Below are 18,723 nucleotides of genomic sequence, written 5' to 3'. Positions count from 1 at the left end.
AAAAAAGAACAAATTCACAACTATCAACAATTAAACCTAAAAAATACTATAAAAATAAAAACAAACTAAGCAAACAATCAGAACAGGAACAGAATTATAGGTATGGAGATAATTTGGAGGGTTATCAGTTGGGAGGGGGAAAGGGAGAATGGAGGAAAAGGTTCAGGAATTAAAAAGCATGATTGGTAGGTACAGAATAGATAGGGGGATGTTAAGAATACTATAGGAAATGGAAAAGCCAAAGAACTTCTTGCACAACCTGTAGACATGATCTAAGGGGAGGGAGGATTGTTGGAGAGAAGGTGGGCACTGGGCAGTGGGGACAAATGGGTGAAAATTGGGACAACTGTAGTAACATAATAAAATATACTAAAAAAGAGTATTGCACCAATGTGAATCCTTTAGTTTTAACAAATGTGACATGGTTATGTCAGACATTATATATGGAAGAAATGGCTCTGGCTGGTGTGGTTCAGTGGATTGAGTGCCAGATTGCAAACTAAAGGGTCGGTGATTGGATTCCCAGTCAGGGCACATGCCTGAGCTGCAGGCCGCCAGGTCCTCAGTAGGGAAGCATGAGAGGCAACCACACATTGATGTTTCTCTCCCCCTCTTTCTCCCTCCCTTCTCCTCTCTCTAAAAATAAATAAATAAAATGTTTAAAAATAGAGAGAGAGAAGAAATGGTGGAGAGTATACTGGAGCTCTCTGTACTATCTTTGCAACTATTCTATATATTTAAAATTATTTCAAAATAATTTTATTTTCAAAACTTATGCACAATTGATGCTCCAGGAAGGAGACTAATTTTGGTTTAAATGGGTTGGTGGTGACGGTTATTGCATCTTACGTGACCCTGGTATGAGTGACACAAACATAATCACAACAGCTCTTTCGCCTCAATTCCAGTTCCTGGTTCTTCTCTACCCGACCTCAGAGATCTTTTGTGGGTCTCCAAACACCCCTTCAACCTCTCTGGACATGTAGCCAGCCATCAGTCACTGAAAGTGACCACACCTGGCCTAGGTCCTCCCCCACTATTTTGTTACCACAGAGGTGAAAGTAATTCTAAGGTTTCTGACTGCTTTCAAAGTGGAACTATGTAAGCTATTAGCAGGTAAGACCCACAAAGTCACAAAGGACATTGTCAAGGCAACAATGTCAAATCAAGGGAAATGGAAGGAAACTGCAAACATGTTAACACATCTGACCCTTCCTTGGTATGGCATTGTTTTGCAGACCTCAGCCTTAACCCTAAGCTTAAAGATCAGTCGATTCTGCAATGGAAGACATCAGTCTATGATAAACCAACAAAACATAGAAAATAGGATAAATACCTAAGCCCAGGCAGTCACTGGGGTTCTAGATATATTAGACAGCACAACTTTTTGCAGTAGCAGTGGATAAAAATTTTCATTCAGGGAATTCTCCCACAGTAAAAAAAAAAAAAAAGTGATGCATGTAAACATTAACAGCAGAAGAGAGTATGAAGAGGGTTTATTTGACTTAAATCAATTGGGCCTCCAAGAGAAGTTTTCTTCTGAATTCTGGTGGCTTTCATTGTGTGGAGGGAGTGGAAGCTAGTAACCACACTTACAAAAGTAAAAAGAAACAACTAAAATTAATTTTAATATTTGTATTTGAGTCAATATACCAAAATATCATTTTGTATGTAATCAATACATAAAATTATCAATGAGTCATTTGTATTCTTTTTATTCCTATATTAAACCTTTGAAACCTGATGTATATTTTCTACTTTTAATTAGGAACACAATATATATTTAGATTTCATAAAATTTACAGTTGAAAAGGTAGATTCACATATCCATTTTGTTCAAAACATATTTAAAAGTTTTCCAATAACTGAATTGCCTATCAGTTTTTAAATTTAGATCAAGACAAGGATGTGGAGAAATTGGAATGTGTGTGTATTGCTGATACAAGTGTAAAATGGTGAGCTACTATGGAAAACAGCATGGCAACTCCTTAAAAAATTAAAAAAGAATCACCATATGACCCAGCAATTCCTTTTCTGTATATACACTCAAAATAATTGAATGCAACGTCTCTAAGAGATATTTATATACCAGTGTTCACAGCAACATTATTTACTGTAGTCAAAAGGTAGAAGCCCTGGCTAAGTGGTTCAGTTGGTTGGATGGCTCAGCCATCATCCCATGCACCAAAAGGCTGTGGGTTCAACACCAAGTCAGAGCACTTACTTGGTTGTGGGTTCAATACCCCCTGGTCAGGAAGCATGGAGGAAGCAGCAAATGGATGTTGCTCTCTCACATGATGTCTCTCCCTCTATCCATCCCTCCTCCTTCATCTCTCTCTAAAATCAATATACATATCCTTGGGTGAGGATTAAAATTAAAAAATAAAAACTGAAATAATTAAAAATATAAAAGGTGGGAGCAACCCACGTGTTCATTAACAAATAAACTGATAAACAAAAAGTGGTATATACATGCAATGGAATATTATTCAGCTCTAAGGAATAATATTCTGAGACATCCTACGACATAGATGAACCTTGCGGATAGTGTGCTCTGTGAAATAGGCCAGTCACAAAAAAGACATACTGCATGATTCCACTTACATGAAGTATCAAAATTAGTGAGATTCATAGAGACAGCAAGTAGAATGGTGGTGTTGCCAGGGACTGGACGAGGCAGGAAATGGTGAGTTTCTTCCTTTTTTAAAAAAAAATAAGAACGGAGTCTCAGATTTTCAAGGTGGAAAGAGTTAGGGAGGTTGGTTACCCAGCACTGAAGGTACTTAACACTACTGAACTTAGAAATGAGTAAGATGGTAAATTTTATGTTGTGTATTTTACCACAATTAAAATAAAAAGTGAGGTCTTTAGTCACACTAACCACATTTCAGGTGCTCAGCAGCCCTCTCCATATCATACAGGGCACCTTTAGACTAAGGGGGAAAAAAATGGAATTAAAATCTTACTATCATTAAAAATGAAATACTTTTTTAAAAAATAAATAAAGTCCTACTATCACCCTAGCTAATGTGGTTCAGTTGGTTGATCATTATTCAGCAAACCGGGAGGTCATGGGTTCAATTCCTGGTCAGGGCACATGCCTATGTTTTGGGTTTGGTTCCCAATCAGGGCGTGTATGAGAGGCAGGTATGGATGTTTCTCTCTCACATCTATATGTTTCTCTTTCTCTCTCTCTCTCCTTCCCTTCCCCTCTCTGTAAAATCAATAAGCATGTCCTCAGTTGAGGATTAAAAAATTCTACTATCTTCAGCAGCCACTCTGAAAGCGCTGTCCTGTGACTGTGCTCTACGCCACTGCCTTTCTTCACTCTGCCTGCAGGATTAGAACCTGTTACCTAAGTCTTGCCTGTGGTAAATATTCATCGTATTACTTCAGAATACGCTTCAGTTTCCTTTAGGAAGTTTCATTGGTATACATATGGAAAGGAGTTCAGCTTTCTACCAATCATTTAAACTCTGAGTGTAATATTTCACAGGAGGGAGGCACAGGAGACTTCCTTTAACTCTGTTTGTCACCTCATGAAATTTCATACCAAACAGATTATTTCACACTGAAATCACTGTGATCCAATAACTAAGATAAGAAAGCAGCTTTAATAAAATTTTATAGAGATATATATACCCATATGGCCATTGCAGCAGTATCTATAATAGCCAAGATTGGAAACAACCTAATGTTTCCAATGTTTCCAGCCCAAATGTCCATGACACATGAATAGATAAACACGATATGGTATACATATACAATGGAACACTACTCGGTCATTAAAAAGATGAAATATTGCCATTTGAGACAACATGGACAGATCTTAAGGGCATTACACTAGGTAAAATAAATAGAAAAGGACAAAAACTGTACGATTTTATCTTTATATGCCACTGGTATATAAAACAAAAAAGGAAAAAATGAACAAAAATTTTTAAAACTCATAAACACAGACAACAGAATGGTGATTATCAGAGGAAAATGAGGGTGGGGAGAAAATTGGGTAAAGGGAATCAACTATATGGTAATGAAAGGAAACTAGACTTTTGATGGTGATCACACAATAAAGTATACAGATATCAAACTATAATGCTGGACACCTGAAATTTATCAATGTTATTAACTTACCCCAATAAAATTTTTATAGTTTAATGTACTTTAATAGCGAACTTACAGAAACAGCACAGAAGACAAACAGCATTAAATTCATGTACATGCACCATGACTGGTGTGGCTTACTGGGTTGGGCATCATCCTACAAGGTTTCACCGGTTGGATTCCCCATTAGGGCACATGCCTGAGTTGTGGGATCTGTATTAGATGGGCACATATGAGAGGCAACCAGTCCATGTCTCTCTCACATTGATGTTCCTCTCCCTCTATTTCTCCCTCCCTTCCCCCTCTCTAAAAATAAATAAAAATAATTTTTTTAAAAACATGAACTTGCATGTATCAATAGGACAACTCAGAAAAGTATAGTGTGAATGGATGGAATCTACTGTATCATAAAAATGCTACAAACATCATTTATTTAGTTTCATTCGATAAGATATTTACTTTTTTTTAAAATCCAAATTCTGGCAATGTCTAGAAAAATATAACAGGTTTATTTATAATTGTTATAAAGTTGAATTTGTTCACTGAAACATTTTAACATGCATTAATACTTTATGTGTCTGCATTTATATTTAAAAATTCACACACAAATGAAAATGGAAAAACTGCCAATACCTGATATTAAAAAATTCACACACAAATGAAAATGGAAAAACTGCCAATACCTGATTTCTCTGTTTTCCACTTGTAATCATACACTTAGGTACGATTTGACCCCATGGAAAACAAATATCTAACGTTCAAAACAACCAGTAACAGGAAGAAGAGAGTTTGTTTGTTTTGTTTTTTAGAGAATGAAAGGTTTCCCATCAGAGCGGATTCTTTAGCATGTTCTTCACATATGCGGTGTGCTAGTTGGATGTCTTTCGGCATCACTGGTGCATGTTTGGCAAGGATAGCACACAGGTTGGTATATTCCAAAAGGCCAACCACATAGGCCTCACTTGCCCCCTGCAAAGCATCAATAGCTGCACTCTGGAAGCACAGATCAGTTTTGAAGTTCTCAGGAATTTCTCGCACCAGAGGCTGGAAGGAAAATTTGCAAAGCAGAAGTTCAGTGGACTTCTGATAATGTCTGACTTCACAAAATGCCACAAAACCAGGCCTGTCACGATAAGGTTTCTTCACTCCTCCAGTAGAGGGCGCACTCTTGCAAACGGCTTTGGTAGCCTGTTGCTTCCCTGGAGCTTTAGCACCAGTAGATTTGTGGGCAGTCCACTTTGTAGGAGGAATAGAGACCTCCTTACTTTGCCTCTTTTCCTTTAGGCTGGAGCTGGGGAACTGGGGGCCCCACTGGTGATAGAGAGCAATGGTGGCACAGCAGTGGCTGCAAATACAATACATTTTTTTAAATTTAAATAAATAATTCCTAGCATGGTGGTAAGCTCTCTAAACACAAAAGCAGAACAATTTAATTCTCTTTATCTCTTTAATGTTATTAACTTGTATCTACATTTTATATATCTTTATCCCTGCCTTTTAATTCCCCTACTCTTTCCCATAAACCACCCTTCACCCCACATTAACACTGTGGATATTGTGTCCATGGAAACAACCATTCCACCTTCTTGGGTCTTTATTTCCTATTGTGTCACCAGTTTGTGTGATATAAGAACTTAGGAGGAAGTCATAGCATGGACAGGAATGTCAGAATGGGAGGAGTGCAGCTATACCATAGGGTGATTTCCATTCTATCATGAGTGCCCACCACCTTCTCATCTCTATAGTCTCATCATGTGCTTGGGGCATTTCATGAGAAGTTCTCCTCAGGTAGCAAGCATTCTGCATCAATGGTATACATGTGATAGTAGCAGAATGAGCAGCCTTTGTTGTAGCAGCTCAAGGCAGGATCTGCCTCCTGGCAGTGGAAACATTTCATTTCCCTGGCTATTTCCAGCACTAACAGCAGGCCGTGGAGCCTGCCAGGTAGTTTCCATTGACCTGGAGGATACACCATCATAGACCCAAAATTAATTGCTGTCAAGAGGCAGTTCAAGGATTTGTAACTTCAGTTCCCTACCACTTTCTGAAGTGGTGGGCAGAGTGGACATTGAGTCCAAAACAGTCTATTGGCTGACACCCTAAGTGGTTGCTTTTTTACAAGGGAGCCCCCAGGACAAGGACCAAGGGCCACAAACATATTTTTCCCAGCAGTGTCACAGCTTAAGCCTAGGGTGGGCAGCCCTGGCTCGTGTGGCTCAATGGATGGAGCACTAGCCTGTGAACTGAAAGGTCACCACTTTGATTTTCAGTCAGGGTCCATGCCTGGGTTGTGGGCCAAGTTCCCTATTGGGGGCATGTGAAAGGCAATGGATTGATGTTTCTTTCTCACATTGATGTTTCTCTCCTTTCTCCCTCCCTTCCCTTCTCTCTAAAATCAATAAATAAAATCTAAAAAATAAAAATTGAAAAAAAGAAAAAGTAGAGTTCTCTATCCTGTCCTCCCATCCCCCAAAAAGAAAACCTGGTGTGGGCTGCCAAGCTCCTCTGCTCCCTGTGGTGCTGCTGCTGCTCCTCCTCCTCAGTGTCCAACTTGGAGCCATTGGAAATGCTTTTGAGCTATACCTTAACTTTGCTCTGTGTTTCCATGATCTTCTTAGGAGGCAGGTTCTTCAGGAGTGTAGCTGCATAATTTTTGGGATAAAAAGGTCTAAAGGAGTTGCCCATGTTCTGGTAACTGGCCCACTGGCCCACTGGCCCACTTGCCACACAAACATCAAACCTGGTTGCCCATGTCAACATAACAAACATTCAAACCTGTAGAGAACATTTAGTGAGTTTATTTGAGTCAAACCAATGACAATTGCCGAAAACAATATCTCAATGTATTGAGATATGCTCCAGAGAATGGCAGTCTAGCACCTTATTTTATACATCACAATCAAAGGAGGAGACATAGGGGGTTAATGAAATCCATTGGTTATAGATTTGGGAGGTGGAAGAAAACAAAGTTGGGGGGTGTGAATCTATAGGATTGGGTAAAAGGTAAAACGATAGACACATACTTCTCTTACATAGGTGGATAAGGGACAGTTAACAGTCAACAATTAACATGATAACAATAACAATGAGATTTGTGGCTTCAGCTTATGCCCAAGAGTTTGGAAAAAATGGAATTTACCTTGATACTACAAAGGTATGTTATCATAGATACAAAAAGACAATAGGCAAGCTTAGTTAAGGTAAAGACTGACCTTGAGGGGTGGGGAGAGGGAAATACTAACCTAGAATATGACTATCTACCATGAACTGCTTTTAGTTAATAAGTTTTGATTTTAGACCATCCTTTGTGGTTACTTTAGGTATCTGAGTTTGTAAGGCTGCCTTGCAGTTCTCCCCCAAGCTTGTCATGCTAATATGTGATCCCTTCTCTTCCAAACTCGTAACAGAAGACTCTCGCCACAGCTCCCTGCAGCATAAAGGAAGAGGCTGGAAGGACCTTACTCTCAGTGCTGCTGGGTGGAGGGCTCAGAGACCTTTGCCCCTTTTGATTCCTCACCAATTTTGTCTGTTCTTTTTCTTCAGCATTGATGATCCTACAAATGGCTACAAGTTCACATTTATTTACTACATGGATAGAAGAGGAAAAAGACTTGATCTTCACATCAGTTTTACCCACTGGCTAGTTGGCATACTTTTGTTTGATTTCAGGTTGTTGAGTTTCTATGATGGGAAATGATTGTTGGTTTTCCACTTCCTTAGATATGCTGCAAGTTTCCTTCTCTGCCTTCTTTGCCTCTGCTTTTTTGGCTTTGGTGCTCCACCTGCGGAACCTTCTGGTGTCTAAAGGGGCTGAGGTGGTGGCTGCTGCTGTTTCCCTTATTGATACTACCAATGGGCCTCCCCTCCTTCTTTCCTAGGGGGATCTTTGTCACAGTATGGGTCTCCTTCTCTCTCTTTTTTTTTTTCACTTTAAAGATTTTATTTATTTTTAGAGAGAGGAGAAGGGTGGGAGAAAGAAGCATAGATGAGCATGTGTGAGAGATACATAGATCGATTGCCTCTCACACGCCCCCAACTGGGAATCCGGCCTGCAATCCAGCCGTGTGCCCTGACTGGGAATGGAACCAGTGGCCATTCTGTTAAAAGACTGGCACTCAATCCACTGAGTCACACCAGCCAAAGTGGGGTTACCTTTTCTTAATTAAGCCTTGGGTTTGCCTTAGGGTCCTTCTAGAGGTACTTTTTTGCAGTCAGGAACTGCACCATCCTAGCTGAGCTGAATACCTCCTGTGGGTAGTTCTGCTGGTTTCCTTGGTAACTACTTTGCTGCCAACAGGACTTCACACTGTTCAGCAGCACAGTAGCAGGCCCACAGCCCTCCTGCAGGAGATACCAGTCTGGACCCTCTGGCTGGGCTAGGAGTAGGAGGGGAGCATGCAGCAGGGGGTTGCACTGCTCCAGGTCTGGGTGGGGGACCTTCCGCCACCTCTAGCTCCTGCACCCTGGAAGGGGGAGCAGACAGGACAGCGGCCCCTGGAGGCTCATTCTGGCTTGCACGCTTGCTTCCAGATTGGGCGTACCTCAGGGGGTCTCCCATGGCGGAAACTGTGGCCACCTGGCAGTTATATTCTATACCATTATCTTCTGTACCATTAAGCATGGACTCAAATAAGCTCTCAATAATTATTTAGGTGATTGCTAGAACTGCTTTTTCTGTAGGTGTTTATTTGTATTTTAAATGAAATTATCCAGTTTTACTTAACAAGGGTTAAATGCCGTCCTTGCTTGCCATTAATCAAGGTCAGGGACAAAGTTCATCTTAGTTACTGCTGTATCCAGAACAGTTGGCTGGTTCCCCTGCCTGAAGGGAAGACTCAAGTAGTGTTGAATTAATAGGTTAATGAAAGTTAACTACATTTTAAAGTAAAATGCTTTGAAATGAATAAATATTTGCATTTATTAATTTTTAGGAAGGACTCATATTTTGTGTTATAAAATAGAGCAAAAGTGAAGTTTTCAATATTCTTTCCAATTTTATAAATATAAAGACATATTTAAGGGGCACAATTGCCCAAATGCGTTCAGCATCAGGAAGAGCTATACTTACAGGAGCTCAGCCATGGAAATGGGGCCTTTGTCAGGTGTGGTCAGGATGAACAAAAACCCAATTTGTGACTCCAAGTCAGCCAACATCCAAAGAGGAAACAAAGCATTCGTAGTTCATGTTTTCAGGAAATGCGTAATTGCTTTTCATTGCATTTACAGATTTCAGATTTATTTGTATATTCAATATTCATGACTGCATTGTAGAGTGATTCAAATGGCTCTTTCACTTAGAGGACAGAAGGAAGGACTTACCACTAGTAACTTGCTGCACTGGGTGGCAGCTAGACGAGGCGTGCTGCCACAGGGGAGCACTGCAGAGAGCGTGGCACTCCCTGAACCTGAGGGAAACTTGCTGGGGCCAGCTGAGGTGGGAGCAGGGCTCTGAAACCCGCAGAGCCCGTCCCGGGGTTGTCATGGATGAGGGGGATAAACACAAAACGTCACAAACACTTCTCTGCCAGGAGAGCAGACGGGGACACTTCCCTCTTACTAGAGAAGGCCGTGGCACATTCCTCTAGTGGGGAAGGCCCTGTCACCCTTTGTTCTAAGGCTTTTATTGAAAATCTTATCAGTGGGGCTAGGTAATAGGAATGCATACTTTATCTCATTACATCAGTATGATCAGTTTCACAGATAATATATGATGCTTTTAAGAAGACAAGTGACAGAAGTACACTGATTTACATTGGTCCAAGAGGAGACTAGAATCAACAATAGAGACTATAGATAAGGGGAAAGTAGATTTAAAGGCTCCTTGAAGATACAGGGTAAGGGGTGTAAATAAAGGTCCTTCGCAGCATCAGCTGACCAGAGATTTGAGGGAAGAACAAAGCACACACTAAAGAATTTACTGTTAGGCCTTATTACCCTGGGACCTGCCAGATCTGATTTAGAGTTGTTTTTCCTGCACTGTTTCAAGCCTGAGCCGGGTAGGGGTAGTGAACCACCAAGGGATAAGGAGACAGCTTCTCGGCTATAATGAGGACTCCGGCCATGTCCAAGCCAAGCCGAGAGGTGCAGGGGCCTTTTTGCCCCTTCTCTGTGTCCCCCGGTTTCTTGTCTGCTGCCAATACCAACTAAGACCTGTCTTAGGTTGTTTACCTCAGCACACAGTAACTTACCCATCATTGGTCACCAGTCCTCCATGGCAAAGCAGAGAGGCAGGGGCTATGCCCCTGCCAGGAAAGACAGGTCAAGTCTCCTCAGGAGCCTGTTTCTCCACAGACTCCTGATTATTTCCAGCCTTAGGGCCCTCCAGCCTGTCAGCAGGGTTACAGCTCCTGACACTAGGCAGGGCATTTCCCAACAGTAACTTGTACTTTGTCAATTGGAGGAAGTCAGACTAGCCAAGACAGAAGAGAGTCACCGAAAGGGCCCCTTTTTTCACTGTTGAGGAAACTTATACCAAGAAAGTTAGATTACTCTTCCAGAGTTACCCAAATATTCTGAGAACCATCCTGCCTGGTTTCAGGGACTGCAGCCTCACCGACAGGTGAGAAGTCCCAAGGCCGGAGCTGAGCAGGGAGGCCTTGGGAAAATAGGCCACTCAGGAGAAAAAACCTGTCCTTCTGGCAGGGATGGTGCCCCTGCCTTTCTCACATCACCTTGCTTGGCCCTGGAGGATGGCTGGTTAGTCAATGACAGATAAGACCCCTCAATGGCAGGGGCAACCTAAGACAGGCACAGTTGCATAGGGGCGATCAGGGAAGGACTTGAGGAACATGATGGAGTCCTCATTCTATCTGAAAGCAGTCTCCTCTCTTGGCTGCTCTGCTCCACCTGCCTGGCTCATACTTGAAACAATACTAAAGACAGATAGAGTCCTAAACTGGATCAGGTAGTTCCTGGGGACAATGAGGTCTGGAAAAGGAATGCATTAAATCCTATGACACTTACTTTGCTAAGAATGCCCTCAAGTTAATGAGTACTGATGTTTGGGGTTGAGCATAGAATGTGATTGGTTTCCCAGGTTTCAGGACCAAATGGGCACCATCCATTATCTACCAGACCCTGACCTGGGGCAAATCTCTGCCTGTCCCTTCAATTGTTATGTTTTCTGTAAACATAGCCTTTTGACATTGATTGATAAGCTTTGCATCCCTGCTGTATATCCCCGCCCATATGTTTCTCAATAAAAGCCACTTCAAGAGAAGGTCTTGGGGCATTCTCCACTAGAGGGGATTGCCATCTCCCTTTTCCTGGCAGACCAAGAAGCATCTAGAACAACTTATTTTATTTTCACCATCCACGGCCACCTGGGGGGACTCTGCAGGTATGGCGTACCCCCCTCACAAGTAGTAAATGGTTGCACAGAAACCCAAAGTGCAGGGGTCCCATTGTAATGGTCTTCCTTAAAAGCCAGACTGATGTTTTGCTGTGCATATATGCATGTGCATGTGTATCTTTCTGGCTTTGCACAGTAGCGTGGGGATATAAAAGTGACCATGCCAGCCAAAACCATGCAAAGTAATCTTAGCACTCAATGGGAAAAATGATTATTTTTGTTATATTTAAAATATTTTTGCCAAAACATTAAAAACTCTGACAATACTAAAACTAATGTTTGCTTAGTATTCTGTAACAATGCATTACAAACATTGAGAATTAAAATGATTTTCAAACATATCAAGAGTATTGTAGTTTTGTTACTGGATAGGGGAATGGTCCTGAGTGTAATACCTAGAGTCAGCTGTAGTGTGTACATTCTTAACTTCATGTAGGAAAGATTTCACAACAGGAGTCCAGGTGATATGAGGACCCATTTGTTAAAGCTGGGAACAATGAAACGAGGAAGGACTTAGCATATGAGTAGCAACAGGAGAGCCTAGGCTGGGCTGCCTTAATTCACAGGGAAGTCAGAGAAAAGTGGGGCTTCGAGGACAGGCTCAAAGGATTAGCCTGAGACAAGCTACCAGCTTCCCATTGCCTTAGAGTTTAGGAGACAAGTATATGTGAAGAAAGAAGTGTGACAGGGGGGAGGGGGGAGAGAAGAAAGGAAATGGAATGGAAATGGCTGCTCTCCAGAGGGAGGGCACAGATGCTATGTTCTTTGTCTTGAGGCTGCTATCTCTTTCTTGCAAGCAGGAATTTTAGATGAGGTCTCAGGGGAGGGTTTCAGCAGAATATTTATCAGTTCTCCAGGTGTACTTTTTCAGAGTCATGGTCTCCACTGACTGGCCAGTGACATGGCAGGGAATCATTAGTCATTGAAGTTGGTTCTGATGTTGCCCACCTGATCTTGCTGCTTTTCTGGACCTGGAGCTTAAATACAACTGAAGCCTAGATATTATCTCCAGGGAGGAAAGGCCAGAGGATAAGAGGTTACCCTTGGGGGTGAAGCCCTTATTTTTCCAGTTTTGCCCTCAGCCAGGCACTGGGGCCTTCCATCCCAGTGACCATGTGCACCTGGCTATAAATTGCTGGCCATTGTGTTCAGTTACCTGTCTTAGTTTTCCTATTCCACTTGCCAAGGAATTTTCCTAGCTTCTTACTATCCTGTCTCAGTTTGAACAATGCTTTCTTCTTTTTGTCATATAATTTCTTAAATAGATTTCTAATTGATTTTAGAGAGAAACATTGCTTTGTTGTTCCATTTATTTATGCTTTCATTAGTGGTTTCTTGTATGCGTCCTGACCAGAGATCAAACCCACAACCCTGTCATATGGAAGGATGCTCTAACCAACTGAGCTAGCCAGCCAGGGCCTTCATCATATAATTTATGATAGAGATAGTATTTTTCTATATGTCCTCCTTTGCATTTTTAATATCATGAAATGCTTCCAAGACTCTTCTAATTTGAAGTTATTTGCCGGTATCTCTTCCCCTAGGACACTTTCATCCTTTTCATCACACTTTCTTTTTAATTAAAAAAAAAGTACTGATTTTAGAGAGAGAGCACATGCAAGAGAGAAAGAGAAACAGCTCTTTGTTGTTCCACTTATTTATGCATTCACTGGTTGCTTCTTGTATGTGCCCTGACCAGGGATCAAACCCACAACCTTGGCATATCAGGACAATACTCTAACCAACTGAGCTACCCAGCTAGAGCTTCATGATTAACACCTTCCTCATTTATATTGATGTTTACTTTCAACAAGCTCCCCTCATTGCATACCTGGAGTCTCTTGAACCACAACAGTGTCAACATACCCCCGCTAGATATTTCATCTATAACTCCATTTATTCAATTTCAGTTTTACTCCCAGAATTATTACTTTTAATTTACTTGCTGCACTTTCATCTTTGTTGGTCAATTCCATCTTTCAATCATCCATTTCTGTAAAATGTCCTATGGTTTATTTGGGGAGACAAAAAGCAACAAAACCACATGCTTTTCTGTCCTTGAGTGAACTAAATAACAGGCTCACAGTGGTCACCAACAGACTTCTTTAGAGAACTTACATGAGTGTTAACTGATTGTTACACACATTTGTTATTTATATAGTGATCTGTGGCCTGAACAGCTAACAGCCAAGTTTACATTTTATATAATTACAATTAACAAATTATGGCAATTGAAATTTAAACCATGTTGTTGGGTGTGGAGAGCAGGTACTGAAGCCATGTTTAGCACATCAATAATAAGCAGTGTCTCAGGGGGATAATACAGCCAGTCAGCAGGGCAGTACAGTGTGGCAGGCAACATGTATTTATCTGGAGGGTAACACCACCCTATCAGAGCATGTGCAGTAAAGTGACATAATCAACATGTGCTTATCAGTACTGAGGAAAGCAACATGTGCTTATCTAAATTTTTTTTAAATGTTTATGAGAAATTGTGCAAAATCAACATGACTTTACCACAAAAGCAGCATAAAAGCAGAGAACTTCAGACCATGGGTGACACAGGCAGAAAGCAAGTCACTTTGAGACATCTTGCATGTTCTGCCTTGGAAGAGAAAGACCTATCCTGCACTTCCTTCCCTCTGACTCTGCTTTAGAAGACATTGATTGCCCAGTCTGGTTGCCTCCTGGATCTGGACCTGATCTGGACTCTTCGGACTCAGGTCCGTTTTCCCCCAGTTCTTTTGTGTGATGTTATTACTGATTGTTTCTGAGTGATTATTATTGTTGTTAGAGTAGTATTATTGTTATTAAATTAGTATGGATTTGGAGTGAATCTGCATAAATAAAAGCTGAGTGAGTCAGCATTAATAATAGCCAAGTGAGGGAGGGAGGTGGGGGAGGGGGGCGGGGAAAGTGATGGTGGGAAGGTGGAGACAAATGGATTTGAACAAAAATAAATAAATAAATAAATAAATAAATAAATAAATAAATAAATAATAAAAATATCCAAGTGAGTAGCAATAGTCACCTGTATTGGTCCCCTGTTTTTGGTTTTTTTGGGATATTGTTTTTTGGGGGGTTTTTTGGTGCCAGTGTCACCTGTTGGATTGGTGGTCATTTTGGTTCTTAAGGCCCCAATCTGATAACCTGAGCAGGAATCAAAGGCTGTCTTATAGGAAAAACTATATCACAAAACACATACTAGCAACACTTGGGATACTGGTATTATTTAAACCACAGTAAGTGAAATTTATGCATACAGGAACCCTACAAAGCAAAGCCTGACTGTGTCAAGATGTGATCTAGTAAACAGTTTATGAAGACTATAAACTTGAGAGTTCAGTAGACTGGTTTAAATCTAGGATCTGTCACTTCCTATCTAGGTGAACTTAGACAAGTCCTTCATCAGTAAAACTGAGATAAAAGTATCCATCACTGAGGGTTACTGTGAGAAGTAGTAATCACATACGTATTCCACACAGCATTAGGCAGATGCCTGCCAGGCATGAAAGTAGAAGTAGTAGAAGAATTTTCCATAAACAATTGCAAAATTGCTTTCAGGTTCTTACTGATGTAATAAAAAAAGAGGGAGATAAAATACTTTGTGGAAGCATATTTATTCACTTTCTTGCAGTATGAAACCTACAACTTAAGTTGTCTAGTTTTGAAGGGGTAGGGAAGGAAGTTAGAATGTCTAAAGCAAAGAACGACATAACTATCTAAGAGCGCTGTTGCCTTATTTCCAAGAAAGAAGGAGCTGGAGCTAGGCTGTAAGATGAAGAAAGGGATGAAGTTCTACCTAGTGTTCTGTGTTTTTCTGAGTCAAATCTACATGGAATATTCATTACTTGGTTTGCAATAATGTCTAGATTTATCAGTCTATCACAAGTGCAAGAATAAACACATTCCAGTAACACATAAAAGAGGTTATCTTTTTGACATCTGTAATTTTAGTTTTATATGCCATTATTCTTTTCTAAGAGTGTATTATAAAAGTACATCTAGCTCTAACCTGTACCGCTCAGTTGGTTGGAGCATCATTCTGTAGACCAAAAGGTCATGGGTTTGATTCCCAGCTAGGGCAACATACCCAGATTGCAGTTCCCATCCTTGGTCAGGGTGTGTATGAGAAGGCAGCCAATCAATGTTTTTTCTCACATTGGTGTTTCTCTCTCTCTCTCTCCCTCCCTCTCTCTCTCTAGAAGCAATGGAAAAAAAAGTCCTCTGGTTAGAATTAAAAAAAGTACATCTATATTGGTGAGTCATAGGCATTAAGGTTAACAATGTAGATGACTTAGACTATTAGCATTTTCCCCTCACCTATAAAATGGCCATTTAGGAAAGTATAAGAACTTAACTCTGATGAAGGTGGTGCTCCTCAGATTCTGGCATTAGCCATCAAAATTAACATTCATAATAGGCAGTTGAGACCTATAAGAACAAAGAAAAACAACCTGTTTCAGAAAGCACGTAGATGACCTGCAAGTGAGTTTGCTGCCATAAGGCCCCTAAGTTTGAAAAAAAACATGTAGTACAAAGGGCTGGAATAATATAAATAGCCTGTTCTCCCAATATTCATGAGAAGAGAAGGTGAAGAAAACCACTATTAACACTTTCAGTACAACCCTCCAGCCCCGGCTTCCAAGCGAAGCATGGTGGTCAAGGTGCAGACAACCAAGCAAGGTGATCCTCATGAGTTAAGAATCGTATTCCTGGAGTATTCCAGTACTGAAGTCAATGGAGAACATTACATGAACCCAGAAGATTTTGTCCAGAGCTACCTTGGACTGTATAATGATCCAAATAGCAATCTGAAGATGATCAAGCTCTTGGCATAAGTAGCTGATCAAATGAAGGATAGATTGATCTCCTATCAAGAGCTTTTGGCACTTGACTCTGTTTTATGTGCTCCAGATTCCATGTTCATAATGGCTTTCCAATTGTTTGACAAAAGTGGAAATGGAGAGGTGATATTTGAAAATGTCAAAGAAATTTTTGGACAGACAATTATTCATCATCATATCCCTTTTAACTGGGACTGTGAATTTATCTGACTGCATTTTGGGTATAATGGGAAGAAGCACCTTAACTACACAGAATTCACACAGTTTCTCCAGGAGCAACAATTGGAACATGGAAGACAAGCCTTTGCACTGAAAGACAAAAGCAAAAGTGGCATGATTTCTGGTCTGGATTTCAGTGACATCATGGTTATCATTCAGTCTCACATGCTTATTCCCTTTGTGGAGGAGAACTTAGTTTCAGCAGCTGGAGGAAGTATCTCACATCAGGTTACCTTCTCCTACTTCAATGCATTTAACTCCTTACTGAATAACATAGAGCTTGTTTGTAAGATATATAGCACTCTAGCTGGCACAAGGAAAGATGTTGAAGTCACAAAGGAGGAATTTTCCCAGAGTGCAATACACTATGGACAAGTTACTCCACTGGAAATTGATATCTTATACCAGTTTGCAGAGTTATATAATGCTACAGGACGCTTGACTTTGGCAGATATTGAGAGAAGAGCACTGTTGGCTGAGGGGGCTTTACCTTATCACCTGGCAGAACTTCACAGACAGCAATTTCATGGTTTAGGCAGGCCTATCTGGCTCCAGATTACCAAATCTGCTTACAGATTCACTCTGGGCTCAGTTGCTGGAGCTCTGGGAGCCACTGCAGTGTATCCTATAGATCTGGTGAAGACCCACATGCAAAACCAGCGTAGCACCGGCTCTGTTGTGGGGGAGCTGATATACAAAAACAGCTTTGACTGTTTTAAGAAAGTCTTGCATTATAAGGGCTTCTTTGGACTTTACCAGGGCCTGATACCACAGTTTATAGGAGTTGCTCCAGAAAAAGCCATGAAACTGACAGTTAATAATTTTGTTCGGGAAGAATTCACCAGAAGAGATGACTCCATTCTACTTTTTGCAGAAGTCCTTGCTGGAGGTTGTGCTAGTGGCTTTCAGGTCATCTTCACCAATCCACTGGAGATAGTAAAGATTCACTTGCAGGTAGTGGGAGAGAGCACTACAGGACCCAGGGTCAGTGCCCTAAGTGTGCTTTGGGACCTGGGACTTTTTGGTTTGTATAGGGGTGCCAAAGAGTGTTTCCTCTGAGACATTCCCTTCTCTGCCATCTATTTTCCTGTTTATGTGCATTGCAAACTACTTCTGGCTGATGAAAAAGGACACGTGGGAGGTTTAAATCTCCTTGCAGTTGGAATCATGGCAGGTGTGTCCGCGGCTTCTCTAGTAACCTCTGCTGATGTCAAGATAAGACTGCAAGCGGCTGCCTGTGCTGGCCAGATAACATACAGTGGTGTCATTGACTGTTTCAGGAAGATACTCCGGGAAGAAGAGCCCTCAGCATTTTCGAAAGGGACTGAAGCTTGAGTGTATCAGTCCTCTCCCCAGTTTGGCGTTACCTTGGTCACCTATGACCTTCTTCAGCAGCGGTTTTACATTGGTTTTGAAGGCCTCAAACCCTCTGGCTCAGAACCGACACCTAAGTCACACATTGCAGACCTTCCTCCTGTCAATAGCCATCACATTGGTGGATACAGACTTGCCACAGCCACTTTCGCTGGCACTGAAAACAAGTTTGGCCTTTGTCTCCCCAAATTTAAATCTTTTAGTGTGCCTGTGGTTCACTCAAAGGCAGTGGTAGCAGCTCAGTGATAAGATGACTGTTGAGTGTGGCAAATCGGCTCCCTGAAGAGAGGGGCCTAGGAGGGCAGCCACATGGTGCTAGCTGGGCTGAGGAGTCTATATGACATATACATATATTTGTTTATAATCATTTGCCCAGGAAAAAAAAAACACAATGCAGTTTCAAGCTTTAGTCTTATGTGTTGAAATGTTTTCTAAGCTTTGGCATGAATTAATGTTCAAGACTGCTTTGCACAGCTTGCCATTAGAGTGAGTGACTGTACATATTGTGCATCTTTGTACAGAGACATCTTGGTACCTCATCCCAACAAATCACATTTATAGAATGTAATGCAGTTCTTAGTGGCTTGAAATGTACAGAATATTTTAAAAGTGTTTTATTAAGAATTTCATGAAAATAAATATATTACAATTAAATTTATTCTCTTATTGGTGACTTAAGAGAAATGAAGCATCAATATTGGATGTATTTAATTTCTAGCTTGTTTTCCATCTGGAATAAAAAGGTATTTGCTGATAAAGAGGTATAACAAGACCAAGTGCTGACACCATTGAATAAGCGATCCTTTGGAAAAGACGCATGTCAGGGAT

The 18,723-nt window shown here is 41.0% G+C and overlaps 1 protein-coding gene across 1 annotated transcript; it reads left to right on the top strand.

Annotated features, from left to right (window-relative positions):
* The first annotated feature begins 16,110 nt into the window (after positions 1-16,110).
* Positions 16,111-18,141, top strand: LOC129073162 (electrogenic aspartate/glutamate antiporter SLC25A12, mitochondrial-like). Its single transcript, XM_054576843.1, is given in 1 exon segment — positions 16,111-18,141. A coding segment is annotated over 1 exon segment (2,031 nt).
* The last annotated feature ends 582 nt before the right edge of the window (positions 18,142-18,723 follow it).

Source organism: Pteronotus mesoamericanus, unplaced genomic scaffold (assembly GCF_021234165.1).
Source record: "Pteronotus mesoamericanus isolate MK-2021 breed Mesoamerican mustached bat unplaced genomic scaffold, CSHL_Meso_final contig_35, whole genome shotgun sequence".
Taxonomy (NCBI): domain Eukaryota; kingdom Metazoa; phylum Chordata; class Mammalia; order Chiroptera; family Mormoopidae; genus Pteronotus; species Pteronotus mesoamericanus.
This window is presented reverse-complemented; position numbering and strand designations above follow the sequence as displayed.